Genomic DNA, 22,675 nt, shown 5'->3' with positions numbered 1-22,675 from the left:
ATTCAAGATTTGGAGAACATTAATGTGTTGTTCAATAGGTTGATATTGATTTTAGTAAGATTTTCGGTAAGTATATGAGGTATATCTTGTTTGTTGTTGGATATTGGGTTTGTTCCATTGTTGCCCACAATATTTTGGTTAGTGTTGGTGGTTTTACTTGAAAATTTTTGAACACTCAATAAGTTTTGACATTAATTTAGTAATACCTGTCACTTTTTTTGTATTAGATTGAAGTGTTAGAAGGAGTTGAGTTGTTGTCCAATAGGTTTGAGACCGATCTTGGCAAGGTTTTGGTAATTTTGAAGGTTAGTATTAATAGTTCTTTGTTACCCATTGAAGTATTGGTCTAATAATTGAGTTATTTTCAATTTTTGATGTTCAATTCAAAGATTTCAAGAGATTGGAGCCACTATCCAACAAAGTTAACGATGTTTGGACGTTTTGATAGGTATTAAGGCTTTGAAACTCTTTTGGAATTATTACATAGTTGCTGGAATTTGCGTTTTGTAACCATTATTATTGAACTTTTCGTAGGTTGGATTACGTTGTTGTATTTTAACACTTATTTATATATTTTGAAATTTGATGTTATCGCCCTTTATTCTATTTTGCAAGTTAACTTACTTAAACATGGCTTGCCTGACCCTTAATTCTCGATCTTTAGACTTCAAAGCTCAATATATAGATGAAATAATGTACTTTGTTGAAAGGTTATTTATTAAATAATTTGTCACTTTTGTGTTTGTTGAAAGTTGAGTTTTGTATACAAAAGCAATAGTTGAGATTTTATTTTGTGCATGTACATATGAAAGAGAAATATTGTTGTAATTTGTGAGGAGTGTTCATAGTTGAACATATAGATTTTTAGTGAATATATTGAGTTGATAGATCTTAAATGTATAATGTTTATTTATTTGATGTAATTGTATTGTTGGAATACAAGGTAGAAAATGAGAATATCAATTGGGACATTTAATTTGAAAACAAAAAGACATATACTTGACACATAAAAAACGTCAAAAAGTATCACACTATACTTGACACTCGAATAAACTTGACATACCACCAATGTCAAGTGTATTATCTTACTTGACACGAAAATTGTATCAAGTAACATATTACTTGACGTTTTTTTGGAGTCAAGTTATCGCACTATACTTGACACTCGAATAGTTGATGCTTTTATAAGTGTCAAATATACCCTTTACTTGACACTGGAAAAATGTCAAGTAATCCAATTTCTGTAGTAGTTTGTACGGGGATCTAAATGAGACAATAACGATGTTCATATAATTTCTTTTTCCAACTTCTTAGTTCCTCTCCCTAATATTGGAAAATTTGTCTCATTAAAATGACAATCAGAAAATCATGCAGTAAATACATCACCCGTTAGAGGCTCAAGATATTTAATAATTGATGGGGAATCATATCCAACATATATTCCTAACCTTCTTTGAGGACACATCTTAGTGCGTTGTGGTGGAGCAGTTGGAACATATATTGCATATCCAAAAAATTTCAGATGACAAATATTTGGCTCATGACCATAAGCTAATTATAATGACAAGTACTTATGATAAGCTACTGGTCTAATGCGTACAAGTGACGTTGCATGCAAAATAGCATGTCCCCATACAGATGAAGGAAACTTAGCAATCATAAGTAATGATCTTGCAATTAATTGCAAACGTTTTATAAATGATTATGCTAAACCATTTTGTGTATGAACATGAGCTACAGGATGTTCAACACTTATCCCAATTGACATACAATAATTATCAAAATCTTAGGATGTAAACTTACCAGCATTATCAAAATGAATGGTCTTAATTGTATAATCAAGAAATTGTGCTCTTAACTTAATTATTTGAGCAAGTAATCTTGAAAATGCAAAATTTTGACTAGATAATAAACATATGTATGACCATCTGCTGGTGCATCTAGTAATACCATAAAATATCTAAATGATCCACTTGGTGGGTTATTTGGTCCATATATATCACCATGAATTCGTTCTAAGAATGCAGGTGATTCAGTCCCCACTTTAGATGGTGATAGTCTAATTATCAATTTTCTTTGAGAGCAAGCATCACATGATAATTAATTAGATTGAAGAATCTTCTAGTTCTTCAATAGGTGTCCATTTGAATTTTCAATAATTCTCCTTATCATTATAGATCCTGGATGACCCAATCGGTCATGTCAAATTATAGATATGTCTAGATTCATGGACTTCAGATTCTTTGTTGCATATGCTTCAATTACTTGTATATGAGTATAATACAATCTAGAAGATAAAGCAGACAACTCTTCTAATATACGTTTTTCATTTGAGACAGTGGATATGATATATAGATATTCCATATTATTCTTACTATCAGTATCAATATGATAACCATTGCAATGTATATCTTTAAAACTTAGAAGATTTCTCTTTGATTGACTAGAGAACAATGCATTGTCAATTGTAAATTTTATTTCTTTAGGCAAAATTGTATTTGCTTTTCCAAAACCATCGATCAAGTTTACAAAAACTGATATTGTATTTACTTTTGCTTTCAACATTGTCAATTTGGAAAAGTATTTTTTATTTGTAAGTATTGTATATGTAGTTGCACTGTCTGCCAGACATAGATCTTCTTTGCTCATGTTTTAAACATCCAACATATGAAAATGATTCATGTTTCTTTATTAAAAGAAAATAATTATAACAAGAAAAACAACAGTTAAAATATACAAAGTTACTAAAAAAACATGAAGATAAATAAAAAAAAAAAAAATAACAACATTAAGTCTAAATATTCTCAAAGTCAAAAGAAACACTTGATGTGCTACCAACTGGGTCAATCTTCTCTTCAGTAGACTCAAAGAAGTCTGCCACATCCAAATTTGTCATATGGAATGGGTCAAATATGTCATTATCTTGGTATTCAAAATTTGCTTCCACATTTTTTTCTTTTTCCTTCAGGGAGGCTTGATAGAGGTCAACTAAGTGTTTTGACGTATGACAGGTATGTGACCAATGCCAGTCATTCCGCATTGGAAGCAATTATTTTCAACACTCTTTGAACTTTTATCTTGTGGAGCTTTTCCTTTGTGATCATCATTTTGTATGGTTCTTTTGAAATTTAAATGATTAGAACAACCACCACGAAAATAATAATTATTTCTTCCTCTGTCACGGTTACGACCTCGACCGCGACTGCGACCACGACCTCGACCACGATTATTATTAAAATTCACAGCATTCACTTCAGGGAATGGTGTTGTTCTGGTTGGTTGAGATTCATGATTTTTCATTAATAACTCGTTATTTAAGACATTAAATTACTTTATAATACTGTTTAAAATTTTTCTCTCGATATTGTTGTTGCATGAGCATATTCGAGACATGAAATGTAAAAAATGTATTCCCTAACATATCAGCATCAATAATTTTCTCTCCGTATAACAACAATTTTGAACTTATTTTAAATAATGCGAAGTTGTAATCACTTGCGGATTTGAAATCTTGTAGCCTCAAGTGCATCTGCTCATAACGAGCTTTAGGAAGAATAACTATTTTTTTTTTTATGATCATACCTCTCTTTTAAAATTTTCCACAAAATACGGGGATCTTTTATTATAAGATATTCCATTTTCAATCCCTCGTGGATATGATGACGAAGGAAAATCATAGTTTTTGCTTTGTTCTGCCTGGATATCATATTTCCTACTTTAATAGTCTCCTTAAGATCCATAGCATCCAGATGGATTTCAACCTCAAGTACCCATGACAAATAATTATTGTCGTTAATATTAAGGACGGCAAATTCTAATTTTGTGAGATTTGTAATGACAACACTATCATACTTATGTTAGAAATTTAATAGATATTGAATATGAAAAATAACATTAAATTTCTTAATTATAATGAAGAGGGAAAAACTGACATACCTTCAAGACCTACCTTTAGCGGGAAAAACGACAGGAACTCCTGATAACGTGTTATGAAAATAGAGAAGCATAATGGGCATACGGATATGAAAAGTATAATATAATAATATTTTTATATAATAATAATAAATAAATAAAAACTAAAATTATAAAATAAAATAATTAAAACATAAAATAATCAAAATCATGAAATTAGATAATATGGAAATTGGTGGAAATGGAATTCTCACCAATATAGGTGTGTTTTAAAGATCCACCAAATGTCACTACTTATAGGCAAAGTGACAAGTAAGATGTAGATAACATGAATGGTGACACATAACCTTTAAACACTAAGCAATTGACATCTATTTTCTATTATAATATACATAATTAATAATTTAATTATTAAATTTTGATTTGTAACCATCTAATTTTGTACTTCAATATTACAACAACTTGGGCTATATAATAATTAAGTCCATGTAATTTTAAGATTGTAATGATTGAATGCATATTATTACAATTATAGTTGAAATATGATGAAACTTTTTTGGCATGTAGATCAATAAATTAAGTAAGAATTAAATATATTTATAAGCTACAAAAAGCTAAATCGTTAAATAGTAAAAATCGACACTCAATCAACTTTTTAAGACAAAGTAAATAGTTTGTTCAAAAACAATATTAACGCCCACCGTGGGGCTCGAACCCACGACCACAAGGTTAAGAGCCTTGCGCTCTACCAACTGAGCTAGACGGGCATTTTGTTAATACGGGATACCAAATATTTATAACCATTTTAAATTTCTTGACTCAAAACAAAAAAATGTCTATATTTCCAACATTACCCATGCATAATTTTGAATACGTTATTTTATTTTATTTATTTATTTTTAAATAGTACACAATTTTCCTTTCAAAAAACAATACTCTTTTTAGAAAGCCAAAAAGCAATACTTTGTTTCTCAAAAAGTCGTTTTTTCCAACCTTTCAAGTTACGATCTTATGGGCGAATTATGAAGGTCCCGTTTTATAATCATTTTGATTTCGTTTAGTAATAAATTTGTTCTTGATTTTTTATTTTTTAAAATTAAATTTATTTTCTCTCAATTTCTTACAATAATTTGCATTTTTCTTAAGTACAATTGTTGAATTTTTAGCCAAATTTCAAAAACAAAAACAAGTTTTTAAAAGCTACTTTTTTAGTTTTCAAAATTTGACTTGGTTTTTAAACTATTGGTAAAAAGTAGATTACAAATGAAGAAATCTGGAGGTAGAAGTAGTATCTATAGGCTTAATTTTTTTAAAAAAAAAAATCAAACGGTCACCAAATGGGGCCTTTGTTTTTTGTTTTTGGTTTTTCTAAATTAAGCCTATTTCCTTATATTTTCTTACAATAATTTGCATCTCTCTCTTAAGTAAAATAATTAAATTCTTAGTCAAATTTTAGAAACAAAAACAATATTTTAAAAAACTACTTTTTTAAGCTTTCAAATTTTGGCTTGGTTTTTAAAAACATGAGTAAAAAGTAGATAAGAAATAAGAAATTTAGTGATAGAAATAGTGTTTATAAGCTTAATTTTTAAAAACTAGAAACAAAAAACCAATGCCTCGTTTGGTAACCATTTGGTTTTTTGTTTTTGTTTTTGAAAATTAAGCCTATTTCATTCACAATTCTTAAAATGATTTACATCTTTTTTAAGTATAATGGTTGAATTCTTAGTGAAATTTAAAAAACAAAACCAACTTTTTGAAGCTACTTTTTTTAGTTCTTAATTTTTGGTTTTGTTTTTCAAACCATTGATGAAAGCCGATAACAATAGAATAAATTTAGATGTGGAAGTAGTGTCCATAGGCTTAATTTTTAAAAACAAAACGATTACCAAATGGGGCTCAAATGTTTACAAAACGGGATGCAAGCATGAGCGTTGATGAAGGACTTAAACATTCAGCTTAATCATCCAATTAATGGGCTAAGTGACGTGCTTAGAAGCCATAAAGATGGGTTAGTGCGTCAAATATCACTTTGAGAAAGCTTTATGAGCATTCAACCTTAGTATAAAAGAAAGTTGAAGTTGAAAAAGATCGATTTAGGCATTTTTTTAACGTGCTAAGGAAGGTGAGTTGCTACTGAATTGACACTTAAGCTGTGAAGAAGCTAATCAAAGATTGCTGGGAGAAGATTTCAATGAAATTGGGTTGAAAGTTGAAGAATTTCTTTAAGTGTTCAAGAATCTTAGGCTACGGGTGTATTTAGAATGTATTTTCAAGTGTTTAATTTAAAAAATAAGTTATTTTAGAAAAAAAATGGAGTGTTTGACAACTACTCATAATAGCTTTTGAAGAGTATTTTCAACAATTTTTGTCAGTATTTAAATAAAAATGAGTTTTTTGAAAAACACTTTTTTCTTAAGTAAATCCAAACAGGCCGTACATGGACATGTCGAAAAGATTGATAAATTCCAAGTTCATGGAGAAGAATCAGGTGTTAGGATTTTAAGGTAAGCTAGTTAGTTTAGGGATAAGTTCATAGAAGGAAATTTCATGAGATTATGTTTGGAATTTAAGTTATTCAAGTTGAAGGTGAAATTTGGAATTTTAGTTGGATGAACAACCAGGCGCAACCCACGCATAAGCAAGCAGCTGACCAATAGACGCTAAGTGTAGGTGAGCGCCCGTCGCATAGACAAAACCAGCACGTTCTGACGCCTAGGTGTATCTTGTGCGAGCTGGTACACACTAGCTAGTCGCAAAGTAAAATTTTGGTTAAGTGTGGTAATGTGTTAAGTACAATATACTGAGGATGCGTCGAGTAAAAAGGAGAATAAGATGATGCGTCGAACTAGGTTTGAGGCTTAGCATGTGTTACCTCGAATAATAAGTTAAGTTTGAGAGGGAGCTAAGACAATTAAAGACTCTTGTTATTCTTACAAGGCAAATGCGTATAGAGGAGGCTTACAACCCTTTGAGGGAGTAACTTAAGACAGTGAGTGATTATTTTTCAAAATATTTGCTAAGTGTTTTTATTTATGAATTTCCAATGTATAATCACTTTTATCTTGATATTCCAATGCATGTTTTAAGTAATAAGAGTCGAATATGAACACATGTTGATGATTTAAAGACAACTTTTTACTTGTAATTTCCATGCGTTCCAATTAAGTTTTATGCCATATTTAACATTAGAATAAGCTATTTAATGATTCCCTTAAGCATGATAAGTATGTTGTTTTATGATGTTAACATATATGTTTGATATGTAAAACCTACTCCTGAGCATTGGTACCAAAGGTATGGTAAAGATATCCAGCTATATGATGATCCTTGCTATCGAAGGTATAGTAAGGTAAGCAAGATCCTACTTAGTTCTACGTGCACGTAAGATCTATGTTATTAACGTTGATAAAATTGAGCAAAATGACTCTCTCTCAACTAAGGTTATTAGAGATTAAGCAAAAAGGGCTCTGTGTATGTTTAGGCAAAGGAGTAGAGGAATTTATAGGCAATGTTGATGAGCTTTAATCTAGGGTTTTCCATGCTATGATTTTATATTTTTATTTTTTATTTTCAAACCCTGGAATGTGAATGTAGATGTTTTATTCTAAGCATGTTTATATCGTCAACTATGAAAGTATGAATTATTTAAAAGAAGCCACTCACTGGACATTTTCAGCACTTTTTTTTAATGTTTTTCTCCCCAAGTAGCGATCAACATCTTGAGTCCTAACAGTTATGTCAATTAGTCACTTCTCAAGAACCTAAGAGGATTTGAAGCTTAGATGGCTCATCATGTCTTGTTAAACTTGGATCTTATGTTCATGTTATGGGAGCCATGATAGAATTTTGAGTAGTTATTGCAAATAAAGTATCCTGCTATGTAAAAATTTGTATGCTAAGCTCTATAGACTTTTTGATAATAATCCACTATGAGTTATAAACTTGCTTATCGAATATTAGGAGTACAAGTTTATGGAAGTATGTTGGCAGTAATTGTCATAAGAGGATTGACAATTACTGTCTTCACACTTCTTCTCGAGTTAAGAGGATAACTCGAGAGGGGTATGACATACAATCTCCCACCTACCTATTTGTTGAACTAAAAAAAAGTTAAATTATAAGTTTAACTCGATACATTTAAGATCGCATTTAATTATCTCCTCTGCTTTAAAACATTTTTAATATATCCTAAAACTTTAAAAATTGTATCTATCTAGTCCATATCTCTAATCAAAGACCATGTAGACAACTTGATTTATTTTCAGTTTATTCAAGCTTCAATGGCATGAGTGTAATTAAAAGTGTTGTATAAACTTATTATTGTTGTTATTATTATTAAATAAATACAATTTTAAAAAATTTAGAAACCAAATTTATAACTTAACCTATGTGTATATTTGTCACACATCATCACATTTTCCATCCATTTTAGAATTGCTTTATATGCATTAAATACAACATTTGGTTGGTTAGTTCTATTTGTAATATGTCCCTTCTTCACATGCATTACTATCATCACTAATTAGTACCAAGTTCTTTGCCTAAACATGATCCCAAACCACCATATGGGGGTCACTTTTCATCCCTCTCCTAATCCAACTAACTTTAGCTATTGCCTTAAACGATAGCTTATATTTCTTCTTATACCTAATATTTGGCCACAATATGGATTCTTTTATCAATTGCATTTTACATAAATCTTATGTCCTTTCTTTTACCATAGTTATGATATGTATGACTTAAAATTATAACTCGATATGCTTTTATATAGGAATTTTATCGAATATACCATATGAATTTCATAACAAGTTGTTTACTAAAATTTTATTAATAAAATTCAATAAAATACGTGCAAAAATTTAGATTAGAGTACACAATTTTAATTCTTAATTTTTTTTGTGTTTATATTTAATTTTTTAACATTAAATGAATAGTAATTAACATCACGTCGTTTATGAAAGGTTGTAATAGGAGTAAGTGGAACAACCAAAATGGACATACTCTCTTCTTTTTTTTTTTAGATAATATTTGAAGTCGAGGGTTAAAAAAAAGAAAAGACATAAACCTTATTAAATGACCAACTTAATGAACTCTTAACTTTGAAAATAAATATTTATTTGCTTTTAGTGTTTATAGATACAATTTGCCATCAAATACAACTCTATTTTACATTACCTTCCTTATTTAAACCGCCAACTCAAATGAACATTTAATTGATCTATTAGAGGACAATTACCCTCTTCCTTCTTTCTTTGTATTGGCCATGATTGTTATTAGGAGCAAATTTAAACCTAATTAAATAGGCCAAATGCTAGAAAAACACGAAAGAAAATAAGATGAAGATGAAAGTGAATATAGTTTTAAAGAAATCTCGGGACAACTAATTCTTAGATCAATCAAATTTAGTTATAATTGTTTAATCAGTCAAGATTAAGAAAAATTACATCCTAATCCAGAGAGAATTAAGATGAACTCTAAGTCAATTTTTCTATAAACACATCATTATAGTACCACAAATTTTAAATATTTTTTATATTCTTTCAGTAATATATCTTTAAATTCTCAACTTACCATCTAATACGTATTTAACTTATTTAGTATTTACATATTAATTGTTTAAAAAATTAAAATTTTATAATTTTATAAAATATAAATTTTAAGTTTAAGTTTAATAGATTCGTTAATTTTTTAAAAATGTTGAACCGATTATAAATTTTTTTAAACACAAAACTGGAAGTGGACTCTACATTTAACCATTGTTTTCTTTGAAAAAAATCGTTGACAAAATAAACGGTGAGGATTAACCCTGTCATATTTTTTTTAAAAAAAGTATGCCTTGTTTAAATTTTTTTAATAGTTTCCTAATCATGTATTATAGGAGAGAGGGCCACGTCATTAGCCAAATCCAAAATACAATGAAAATGAAATAGTTCTAAACTTCACACGCGCTGAGTTGGCGAGTGGAGGCTGTCGTTAACTGAGAAACGTACGTGATTACACACTCGCGCGCGTGGGACATTTAGAAACTGTTTGAAAAGACAAAAAGCCCCATTTCATGTTGTTTCTTTTTATTTTCTTAAAATCATTCTCGAAAACGGACGGCCATGAACAAATCCTCGTGGGCCCCGCTCTCGCCTTTCCTCTACACTATTCTGGTCGCTCACGAGTCACGAGCCTTCTATAATGTTTTTTAAAATAATTAAATATTTGATTTTTTCAAAAAAAATTTTATTATTATCATTATTATTATTATTATTATTATTTTTATGCAAAAGGTGGTATAGTATATTACAAAATGAAACCATCTTAGCCTAAAGTCACGACATAATCCAAAGTACAAGGACTAGAGCTCACACACAAATTAAACATCCAAATCAAATAAGAAAAATGGATGACAAACTCCATCTCAAGTCAGAAAAAATATCGAAACCACGACAAAAGTAACCACTTTAAGCCCCTTAACTTGGAGTCTTGGAGGTTCACTAATAGTTATGATACGAGGAAAACATCATCTTGAAAAAAAAATAAAACTATGGTTTAAAATGTTAACATTTACAAAAAGTTTGAAGTTTCAATTCCATAAAATGTTGATGTTTATAGATATTTCTAAGAAAAATTAAAAAACAAAAAAATTTAAAAATTGACCGATAAATGTTGTTATACTTTTTAAGCCCATTAAAATATTTACTATTTATTTATATTTCATGTGGTTTGATTTTTATGTTTTTGTAGGTTTTTGGTGATATTCTAGACATATTGATTTATCTCATGTCAATATTGAATCTATAGAAATGTAAAAATATTAATAAAAAGTGTTTATACCATGATAAAACGAAATAAATGAAGTTATAGTTTTATTTGGAATGAAATTAAGCATCAACTAAACTAATGAATTTAAAACCAAAAATTATTTAGAGTATAATCTAGGTCCTTGAACAATTATGACTTTCAACAACTTAGTATTTAAGACAAGATGTTTGGAACTTTCTTTTTATCTTCTCCATTTTACAATACAATACAAAATATATAGACAATATATATATAAAAGATTGATATGTCCAACCTAATTTTTTTCTCTAATAATCTCTATTATACCATATATTATTAATTTTAATTCTAATTCTGATATCATCGAAAAAATGTATGAAAGTAAAATTGAGTAATTTAATTAATAATCGCTAAAACTAGGTAGATTTTAATTCACACTAAACTCTAATATTGTTAGTACTAAAAAAATCAACTAAATATAAGCAATTGACGATCTTGTTCATGAAATCAGTAAAATATATTCTCTTTAATTTAGATTTGAAATAATGGAAAAAATGACACCTCACATATGAATAAACAAGTTAATTATGGACAACATTTTTTGGCAATTTTTTTGGATAAAAAAATTCAAACATTTAGTAATATTTAAGCATTTTTTTAATTGAAATTCTTAATTCGTTAAAACATAAATATAGAATAAAAGTTTCAATATTATGTTGGTCTTAGGTTCTGTTTTGTTGGTTCACTTCTTCAAAAGACTAAAACTAAGATTTACGAAAAGAATGACCATTCTTTTTTTAATACCGTGACTAAATTTAAACATCTAAAATTACATGAACTAAAATAGAATGAATCTAATATATAAAAAAATAGTATTTAAACAACATTATTAATTTAGCTAAATTGTAAGTTTGGTTCTCAACATTTGAGCTATTTGGTCATTCAATTTTTAAAAGTGTTTAATAAATCTAAAAACATTCCATTTTATATCAAATAAATCTATGATGAATTCAAAATCTTTAAGAACTAATTGATTTATTATTGATAAAATTGAACTTTGTGTTAATAAATTTTAAAAAATTAAAAAGCTCATACACTGATGTATAATTTTGAATTTTTTTTTCTTAATATAATAAAGTGAAATAATCGAACAAAACTTTTAATTAACCCATAACTATGTTGGTTTCACTATAATTTTGTAGCTTCATAAACAAAATAAACATAAACTTCAAAATTAAGACTTAGTTTAGTATTTGGTTTTTAGTTTTTAAGTTTTAAAATTAAACCTACAAATACTTTAAAATTTCTTGTTTTATTATTTATTTTATATCTACATCTTTAAAACTAAGTCAAAATTTAAAAATTAAAAAAATAGTTTTAAAAATTTATTTTTACTTTTAAAATTTAACTAAGAATTACTTTTATACTCGAAAAAAATGTAAATTATTATAGAAAAATAAAAAATAATTAATTTTTAAAAATAAAAATACGAAATAATTCAATAAATTTGTAATCGATAGTCCCAATTTTGGTGAGAATCCCACCACCAACATAGAGGGCATTGGAAATTGCGGCGCGTGGTGAGTGGACCCTTGAAAATCTTGGAGCAGAGAGAAGGACAAAAAATGGAGTCGTCAAGACCTTCCAGGTGCCACTCTATGAAACATGGCTTCAGCCGGAAACCTCTGCGCGCCACTCTTCTCCTTCGTCTTTCTCCTTCACTTTCTTCCAATATGAAACACCATTAATTTCTTCATTTTCCAATACCGTTCTCCACACTCTTCTAGATCCCTCCCCTTCTCTCTCGGCCTTTCACAAACCCCTTTTAACAACTGATCATCATTAATCCACTTCGTTTTTCTCCAATTCCAATCTACCCCAGCCATGATTTGCTCACTAATTACCCCTGATTTCCCATTTCCCTCTCTGAAGCCCTTATTTGCTCGACCCCCACCAAAGCCTTCTCTCTCTTTTCCCAAACCTATCCTCTGTTTCCACCATCGAAACCCCAATATCTTCGAAAACCCATCAAAACCCGTCGGCATTTTCATCAAAACGCTTGTAGAGAGTAACTCAGATCGTGTTTTGTACAGAGAAGTGAAGAAAAGAGAAGGGAATGGCGGAAGAAGAGGGTTTGCTCTTGTGGGTAGTCATCAAATGTTGCTCCTCTGTGGGCTTGGATATTGGGTTCAGGGCTTTAGGTGCTTTCCATGGCTGGCTCTTAACTTCCATATGGCTCATTACCTTAATCTTCATCCTTCCATATTGCAACTTGTGCAGAATTCTGGAAACTTTCCTATGGTTGCTAAACCGTTGTATGGAATTCTTTCTGATGCTTTGTATATTGGTGGGGCTCGTAGAGTTCCTTATGTTTCAATTGGAGGTATGTTGAGTTTCTCTTTGAATTAAAACCTTGTTCTTGTTCTTGTTCGTTTCATTTGTGTAGTTCTTGTGTTTCTTGTTTGTAAATCTTTTGTGTCTTTTCTTAGTCTTGTTTCATTCTTAACTCATGCATCCTTTATTCTTTTCTTTTCCGGAATTTCATCCTACATTAGATTCCCTTCTGCTTCCAGTTTAATCAATAATGTAACTAGTACTCAATCATATTCCGAAGTTATGAAATGATTGATAATGATGTTTATTGATTCTTATTCCAATAACCACAACTCTAAACATTCTTAGTTTCATTTTTGAAGTCCTCTGCACCCACACAACAGGAATTTCAAGCAATTCTTTTGGTTATGTTTATGTGGAAATAAGATAGCAATTTCAAACCCAATTTCCATTTTGGAAGTTGAATGGAACTACGCATAGAGAATGTGAATGTAGGATGAAATTTACCTAGTTCCATTTTGGAAGTTGAATGAAATTTTCTCATTGATCAAAGCCTAACTGAAAAGCTTGTCAGTGCTCTTGCAGGTTCTATCTTGGGGATCTCTGGCATTGATCCCCGTGGCAGGTGAAGCTCTTCCTGCTTTAATGGCATGTGTTCTTCTAAGTAATCTAGGAGCATCCATAACAGAAGTTGCAAAAGATGCACTTGTTGCAGAATATGGCCAAACAAACAAGATTTGTGGTCTTCAATCTTATACATTTATGGCTTTAGCTGTTGGTGGAGTATTGGGCAATTTCATTGGTGGATATAACTTATCGAGTTCACCACCTAGAAAAATGTTTCTTCTGTTTTCCATTATACTTTGTTTCCAACTTTCAGTTTCATTAGCAACAAGAGAGGAATCTCTTGGTTTGCTGCAACTTCCAGAACCTGATGTTCATGGGAAATCAATCATGGAAAATGTTAGAAATCAGATATCTGACCTTGTAACTTCTATTAGCGATCCAAGCGTATATCGCCCGCTGGCTTGGGTTGTTGCTTCCATTTCTGTGGTCCCTCTTCTATCAGGCTCTATCTTTTGCTATCAAACACAATGCCTTAATCTTGATCCTTCCGTAATTGGAATGTCTAGAGTTGTTAGCCAATTGGTTCTTCTTTCTGTCACCGTATTTTATGACCACCATTGGAAAAGAGTATCTATGAGGAAGCTAATTGGCATGGTGCAGATATTATATGCATCTTCCTTTCTCCTTGATATTGTTTTGGTGAAACAGATAAATCTGAAGCTGGGCATTTCCAATGAGTTGTTTGCTCTTTGCTTTTCGGGTTTGGCCGAAACCATTGCACAGTTTAAGCTTTTACCATTTTCAGTACTCTTTGCAAGCTTAAGTCCAAAAGGTTGTGAAGGATCTCTGATTTCGTTTTTTGCCTCAGCCGTGTGCTTGTCTTCTATAGTTGGTGGTTTTTTTGGCATCGGATTAGCTTCTTTGATTGGAATAAGATCAGGAGACTACTCAAGCTTGCCTGTGGGGATTTCAATACAGTTCATAGCAGCTTTATTGCCATTAATGTGGATCCATTTTGTTCCCAAAATGTCACCCGTTGTTGAAAGAGAAAAGAAGAGAGGAATGAGTAGAAGATCTCGGAAAAATAGAAGGGTTGGACGAGTAATGTATAGTGGTTCTGTATATGTTTATCGACGCGAGAGAGAATCTGAGGTGCAGGGGTGAAAAAAATCTAGTTTTTACTGCAGCACATCCTGTAGAAAGAAAAGGAAATCTAGGACTCTTCAGATTCTATACTTCAATCATCATTCCTATAGTTGTAAATGAATCAGATCTTTACTTCAAATGTTTCATACACATCTGAAAGACTAGCATTGTGATGCGTCAGATTCTCTTGGTAAGGTGAACAAGATGGGTCTCAAGTTCCTTCCATTTGATGTTGTTGATCTCGCTCGATTATCGGAACTCGCATTGGTTCATCAATCGGGTTATTGATGAAGGGCAATTTCTGTATGATGTTTGTTTGGCAAGAGAGTTCTGATAATCTTTGTGTGTAACAAACTTCCTAATGCAAAGAAAAGCATGGGAATTGGAGGGAGAGATCAAAGAAGCAAAACGGCAGAATGCAGAGATGTTTGAGATTAATTTGTTGTAGTTTGATGATTAGCAATTGAACTGAAGGAATTGGCCGTTTGGCTGTTCTAAATTCTGCATGTGTTCTTGTCATTAATGGAAGAAATCGTTATCATTTTTTGTGATGGAAGCTGAATCTTTGGGATACAACTCAATGGCAGTTAATTTTAGAGAGGAAAAAAAAGTTACCCTTTAACTGGACAAAATGTTTTTTCTTGATCAACTCTTACCTTGAAATTGTATTTTGTTTGAATTTGCACTTTAATTGTGACACTTTTACCTTAAATTTTAATGTCTTACAATTTTTACTCGGTGGTCAATAAAATATTTTTATAGTAAATAAATGAGTTTAGATTTTTTTTAATATAAATTTTGTGAGTTTGAAAAGATTTATTCAATAATGTTCTTATGCATCCATCGAATTCAATTTTGCACAAAATTTTAACTTCAATTGAAACTAATTAGTCTTGAGAAATTTTTTCTTAACCGTTTCTTGTTATTATTTGTAATGAATGATATTTGAAAAAGTAGAGTAGAAATTATTACATTATTATTATTGTTTGTACTAAATCAACGAAACACTTGAAATTAAATATTAAAATGAAGCCATGATTAAATAATCCAATCACCATATCAAACAATTTGTAAATTTCTAATTTCATATCTAACAAATCTATGACTTAATCAAATACATTCGAGTAAAAATTGATTTTATATTTAATAGATTACTTAATTTTAAAAAAAGTTATTTAGTCTCTAATTTATTTATTTTATTTTATTATTATTTTTTTAATGTTAAAGAAGTCTTTCAACGGTAGAAAATGGCCAACAAGTCAATAAACCTTAAAAATATCAACATAACTTTCAATTTTATGTGTTAATAAATATTATATTCGACATTTTTAAAATTAATAAATTTTTTAGACATGAAATTGAATTTAAATAAATATTATATTCGACATTTTTAAAATTAATAAATTTTTTAGACGAAATTGAATTTAGTGTCTTATATAAAATATTAAGGTTTAGATTTATAATCGTTTAATTTTTTTGTTCTTGTTTTTCAAAATTAAATCTATAGTCACTATTTCTATTTTCAATTTTCTTATTTATTTTTTATCATTTGTTTAAAAAACGTAAGTCAAATTTTAGAAATTAAAAAAATAACTTTAAAAAAGTTCTTGTTTTTAGAATTTAGCTAAGAAAGATTCAAATTATTGTAAAAAACTAGGAGGAAATATACTTAATTTTTAAATATTAAAAACAAAAAAACGAAATGGTTACTAGATGGGCTTAAATTTTCAATTTATGTTTAATAGATTTGTGAATTTCAAAAATGTAAAAAAAAAAAAAAAAAATTGATGATTTATTATACACAAAATTAAAAACCTAAAAATTATAGATGAAGAGTTTATGAATTTATTACACATTATTTAAAATTTAGAGACATATTAAATACAAAATTGAACATTTGAAGATATATTAGCCACTTTTTGAAGTTCATGAACCTATTTGATCCTAACATGATAGTTTATACACTAAGCTTGTCGATTTCTCATTTAAAAAATTTCAACTAAGTAAAAAATTTATTGGACAAAAATTAAAAAATTCAAGATCTTGTATCACATTTTTAAAATTTAGAGACCTATTAAATAAAAAAAATTAAAAATTTAGAGATCTATTAGACTTTTTTTTTTAAAGTTAAGAGACCTTTTAAGTATACGAAAGCTTAAAGACTAAATTTATAATTTATATTATGAGAAATTTTTACAATAGATAAAATATCAAACTATTTATAGAAATAACCAAAAAAAAAAAAAAAACTGATAAGACATTGATAGACTTTCTATCAACTTCTATCAATGATAAACTTCGCTCAATACCTATCATTGATTGACATTGATAAACTTTTATCAGCGTCTATTGGTGATAAAATTGTATAAGTTTCTATCATTGATGGATGCTGATAGACTTCTATCAGCATTTATCTGTGATAGACATTGATAATAATGTCTATTACAACTAACTAAAAGCAACAAAATTTTCAATAATAATGTCTAGATGTATCATAAACTACCTAAAAGCAAAAAAACTACCAACAATTAGCAACAACAAAATGATTATCTATTGATAGGCGATAGGCAATTGACAGCAGTCTATTACTGTCTATTACTGATAGACCGTGATAGAAAACTATAGTTGTCTATCACAGATAGACACTGATAGTTGTCTATCATTGAATACTATCACTTAGTCTATAATTTGTCTATCACAAATATTCAGTGATAGACAACTATCAGTGTTTATTTGTGATAGATAATGATAGTATTCTATCACTTGTCTATCCTTTGGCTTTCCATTTTCTATGATTATCATTCTAATTACTATTTTAGAACTAGCAATAAAATTACAAAAAACTACTATCACTTAGTCTATAATTTGGCCTTCCATTGTCTATCATTGTCATTTTAATTAACATTTTTGAACTAGCAACAAAAGTATAAATAGAGAAAAAGAAGAAAAGGATTTATAATTAAAGAAGAGGAAGGAGAAGAAGAATTGGAGAAACCGAAAGATGGAGATGCCGAAAGATGAAGAAAAAAATAATTAAATTTTACTATTTGTGTAACTATTTTTCTTAATTTATCTATTTTTGAAAATTTCCCTTATACTATACACATATAGTTTTAGCGAGTAATAATTTTCCTTTTTTTTTTATTCATAATATGAAATATGTTAATGGTTAAATAATTTTGATGTGATGATCTAACACTTGAATTTATATGCACCGAGTTACTTTTAATGGAAGAATGTTTACATGTAGTTAGATTTGCACTAACCTTACCAAATATATTGAGAATATAACGTAGACCAAAATATTAATATTTTTTACAGCATGCTTGTTGTCACTTATCAAGATTACATTTTTTAAGGTTAAATACTTCCAACTTTGAAGGATAGAATATGAAAAAAAAGGTGATTTTCGATATCCCCTAAATCACATTTGAAATCATTTGATTTAAGAATTACTTGTTCTTATCTTGATATGGGATCTCTTTTAATATTTTAGAAAACGATATTTTATATTAATATCACTATAATGTTTTTTTTATGTGGTTTATAATTTTGATATGTAGAGTTGTTTATTTCATACTGGAATTCCTTTCCAATTCCGTATATCAACTAATGGTAGCATTATTAAAAGTAATGTCACAATGGTGACATATGAGTGTTATTGAGCACGATATCTGTAATTCGAATCTCCTACTACCCTTATTATATTAATATAAGAATGACACATTGAGCTTTGACTCACATGTTTTTTAATATAGTTTACACATTGAGCTTTGACTCACATGTTTTTTAATATGGTTTATTTGCTCTTAAAATGTTATTTATTAAAATTGAATGTCTCAGTAGATGTAGAATTTAATTTTATGTCTAACATATTTGTAAATTTTTAAAAATATGACTTATAAGAAATACCAGATTGAAAATAAGAAGATTTCTTTCACATTTTTAAATTTAAAGATTTATTATATACAAAATTAAAAAGGTAGGAAGCCTCTTACATACTTTCTAAACTAAGTTTAGGAAGTTAAATATGTGATTTAGGTTAGAAAAATTACTTATTGCAATAGGAATAAAAAGTTACTAACATCAAATACTTGTATAATAAAATAGCATATCTACTTGTACAACTAATTATTATCATTATTTCTTGTGTTCTAATTCAAGCATTAAAAGCTTGATGATCCATTTGAAAAACCAAACACAAAACACTAGTACACTACAGTCAAAGATTTGACTACTTTGATGAAGAACATGAACTCTCAAACTTGCTTCCTCCTCAATTACATTATTTAACTCCAAAGCCATAGTTTCAAAGCTTTGGCTCAAAAATCCTCTTCTTGTAAAACCAAAACCCAACTCAAGAAAAGGCTTAAAAAAAAGGAAAAATAAATACTAAAGCTGCCATTGCCATGGATATCCTCCAAGCTCCATATCCCATCCCACATCAAGCCCTTCATTCAACATCTCAGGCACTACAAAGCCAGTGTTGTTGAGCTCAGATATCAAACTTTGCTCATTTTCAGCTGTTTGTGAGTAGAAATTTGTGATGTTCTGTTTCTTCTCTGTTTCTGAAACAGATGAAGATAAAGCTTCTAATTTGTTATTGTTGTTGTTGTTTTTGTCTTGTCGTTCTTCAAGAAGAGCCATGATTTTGTTCATATCCATTGGATTGAATTGTTGTTGTTGCAATTGTTGTTGATGAAATTGTTGTCTTCTCAAGAGACGAGCTTTGGCTTTCCCATTAGCATCAGAATTGTCTTTTATTTTTTTCTTGAAATGGGTTCTCCAGTAGTTCTTTATCTCGTTATCCGTTCGTCCCGGCAGGCTTCGAGCAATCGTTGACCACCTATGATTTCACAGTTAGTACAAATAACATCTCTATTGATACGAGTCATGAAAGTGGGATTAGGAGATACCTATTGCCCCACCTAGCATGAAGCTCAAGAATTATGCTTTCTTCATGTGGGGTTATTTGTCCTCTTTTCAAATCAGGCCTTAGATAATTCACCCATCTCAATCGGCAACTCTTTCCATTTCTCTTCAATCCTACATAACAAAGGGCCATAAAATCATTCAAAATGTATAAAATGGAGTATTGAACAAATCGATTATTGTACAGTGGAGTGACTGCTGCCTTGAAATCAATTGTGGCACGACCTCGTTGTTAATCGTCTCATGCCGTTTGTTCTCCATAGTTAACACAATATTCTTGACAGAACGAATACTCGTCGGAATGACTTTCTAAATGTTTAAAAACATTTTTTAAGCACTTAAAAGTTTACCTGCAAGCCTAGCCACAGAGTTCCATCTTCCTTCACCATATATTCTGACATATTCCATAAGCAATCTGTCTTCTTCAGCTGTCCAAGGTCCCTTCCTCCAACCTTCATCTTCCATCAAACCCCAACTCCAATGGCCTACCATTGTTCTCAAGTCAAACATAGAAAAGAAACTTTTTCCTCTTCTTCTTCCTTGTAATGCTCTTCTATGTAATATTTCTCCACCAAATTCTTCTATGACATCTTAGGCTTCAATGTTTGCTTCATATTTATACCTGCATTCTCTTTCATGGGTCATTTTCAAAATCATCTCTATCCTTTGCAACTATGGAAATGACCAAAATACACTCACACTCTCAACTCCTACATAGTATACTACTGTTTGTAAATAACAATTCTTTTTTGAAAGACTTTATAATATTCTTCTTTCATAATCTTTAGGATTCTCAACTTTCATGTGACTTTTTTTCCTCTGTGTAAAATTCTTTAGAAGCTTTGATGATGAGATTCAAGCAGCCAAGAAATGAACAGCTACCCCAAGACATTGCCAAGACATTAAGTGACATGTTTCAATGGGAAATCAGGATAAAAATGTTCTGTTAATTTGATGCTAAAGTGAGACCTATAAAAGGAAAAGGAAAAAAGGAAAGAGGAGGGGTAGCAAGAAATAATGGAGATGAATTTTCATTTAGTTTAACTGAATGAACCAATGAGAGTTCACCATCTGTTATCATTGGGTAATTACTTTGGTTTAAGACATTGGGCTTTTTTTTTTGATGTGTAATCCTGATTTATCTAATTATATTAGATTAGATTAGTTGGATTCCAAATTGGGTTATTGGAGGAATTATTATATTATTAAGATGTGTTTGATTTGTTTTCAAACGTCATTAGGAAGAGGACAGGTGTTGTTTTTTGGTTCAAGTTTGGGAAAAGATAGTGGTTTGCAGATTGCAGATGAATCCAAATCTCATATCTTTCTTCAGCTTGAGATCTTAGGCTTTGATCAACCCAAAGACTTAAAAAAAAAGCTTTTGTTTTGTTTTGTAAGCTGGAAAATGAAATCGAAATGAGATCCCAAATGATTTTCCTTTTTGTTCCTTTTTGTATTGTTGGTTTAACTTTAAAGATTTTTTCTTATTGGAACTACGGTTTTCGTTGAGAGAAAAAAGTGAAAGAATACAAAGACACATAAAAAAAATTAAACTTACAAAAATCGAGAAAGGGTTTCCATCTAAGTAAGCTAGTATGTAGAGAATAATTACAAAACGTCTTTGAAACCAAAACCCAAATAAGCACATGAAACCTCACCAACAACCAAACATCACTCTGTTGTTCCTCTCACCCCAAATATCCAACAACAAAGCAAACACTCTGAGAAACCACAAGAAACGACCTTTCTTTCTGAAAGATGGATGGAGGAGGAATTCCCTGATCGTCGTGCTAATATCTCTCTAGCAGCTAACTTGAGATCAAGTTATCGAAAGAAACAATTCCACATAGATCTCACAAATTGACAACTTTAGAGAAGGTGATCCAAGTCTTCCTCCGCCTTCCGACAAAGAATACAACAACAATAACTCACTGACATGGGCGTCTTTCTTAAAAGTCTATCTATAATGTTTATACGACCGAGTAAAACTTGTTAGGCAAAGAACTTAACTTTCTATTTGATATTGTACTCTAAAAGGATATCTGTATTGAGCTAATCTTAATCGTGTTTGATGACATGTTAGGATTAACTTTATAAGGTGCTTAACAAATATTTTGAAGTGGAAAGAAATTTGTTTCTAAGCACTTAGAAAGTTAATTCAAGTAGGTGCTAAGTTTCCTCATTTCTTTCTTAGCAATACTATGTGACAAAAGATTTTAATCCTACATTATTAACCTTGAATATCTTCTCCTTTTATCTTTTTTAAGAGTAAATATTTACTTAGTTTGATTAAACAAAGCTAAGATATCAAATCTTAAGCAAACAATTAAATCGGTTCGGTTCAATTTATTTATTTTTTTTTTTTTTGTAAAGGGAGTGAAATTTTTGGACATATTTAGCCTGATGGACTTCTAGAATCCCTTTGTCTAAAAACAACCCTAGAAGTTGATATCTGAGGAATACTTGAAAAGAAATCATGAGTGGCCTTTTGCACTTGTTTAAACTCAAAAAGGAATATGATTCACAATCTCAAAGATGACAAGATTCTTTTCTTTTTCTTTGTTTAATCAAAACTTGATGGGTTAGTAGGATTCTGGAAAGAACCACAAAAAAATTAAAATTAAAAAAAAAACACAAAACAAAACAAATGAAACTTCAAAGTTGGAACATGGATGATAGGACAAATGTGGGATGTTCACTTTATTAATAATAAAGTACAATTTCTTGTACCTATCCACCAAAAATAATTAATACTAATTTTTTCTTTTTTTAAAAAAGTAATATTAATTTTTATTTTTTTTAGTTTACTTTAATTCATATGTAATCTCAATTGTACAAAGTATCTATCTTGTAGATTTTTTTAATATATAAATTGCTGAGTATTTGTTTTTTACATAGAGAGAATTTTAATATGGATAGATATGCAATTTCTTAAGATTAATTTCGGATGGTTGTAATTTCTCAATTAATTATTTGTAAGTGTGTTTATAAAAAAAAATCCGTTATAACATTA

The 22,675-nt window shown here is 29.6% G+C and overlaps 2 protein-coding genes and 1 non-coding gene across 4 annotated transcripts; 1 reads left to right on the top strand and 2 right to left on the bottom strand.

Annotated features, from left to right (window-relative positions):
• Window positions 1–4,606: 4,606 nt before the first annotated feature.
• TRNAK-CUU lies at window positions 4,607–4,679 on the bottom strand. Its single transcript has one exon. It is a non-coding gene; the product is annotated as a tRNA-Lys (tRNA).
• Window positions 4,680–12,250: 7,571 nt separating this feature from the next.
• Window positions 12,251–15,303, top strand: LOC120073894 (probable folate-biopterin transporter 8, chloroplastic). Of its 2 annotated transcripts, none has more exons than XM_039026843.1 (2): window positions 12,251–13,066; window positions 13,592–15,303. In XM_039026843.1, the coding sequence occupies exons 1-2, from the start codon at window positions 12,568–12,570 to the stop codon at window positions 14,746–14,748; spliced, it is 1,656 nt and encodes a 551-aa protein (XP_038882771.1). In that variant the 5' UTR covers window positions 12,251–12,567; the 3' UTR covers window positions 14,749–15,303. The 2 variants fall into 2 exon arrangements, with proteins under 2 accessions (XP_038882771.1, XP_038882850.1); XM_039026922.1 differs by having other exon boundaries at window positions 12,665–13,066; window positions 13,603–15,303.
• Window positions 15,304–19,007: 3,704 nt separating this feature from the next.
• On the bottom strand, window positions 19,008–20,175 carry LOC120067556 (MYB-like transcription factor EOBII). The gene is made up of 3 exons (XM_039019107.1): window positions 20,013–20,175; window positions 19,647–19,776; window positions 19,008–19,576 (listed from the first exon to the last, which is right to left on the bottom strand). Exons 1-3 carry the CDS (start codon window positions 20,170–20,172, stop codon window positions 19,123–19,125), a joined length of 744 nt encoding a protein of 247 aa, XP_038875035.1. The 5' UTR covers window positions 20,173–20,175; the 3' UTR covers window positions 19,008–19,122.
• Window positions 20,176–22,675: the final 2,500 nt, after the last annotated feature.

The sequence above is a fragment of the Benincasa hispida genome, chromosome 1 (genome assembly GCF_009727055.1).
Source record: "Benincasa hispida cultivar B227 chromosome 1, ASM972705v1, whole genome shotgun sequence".
Lineage (NCBI taxonomy): Eukaryota > Viridiplantae > Streptophyta > Magnoliopsida > Cucurbitales > Cucurbitaceae > Benincasa > Benincasa hispida.
Note: the sequence above shows the minus strand (reverse complement) of the source record. Positions and strands in the feature narration are given on the sequence as shown.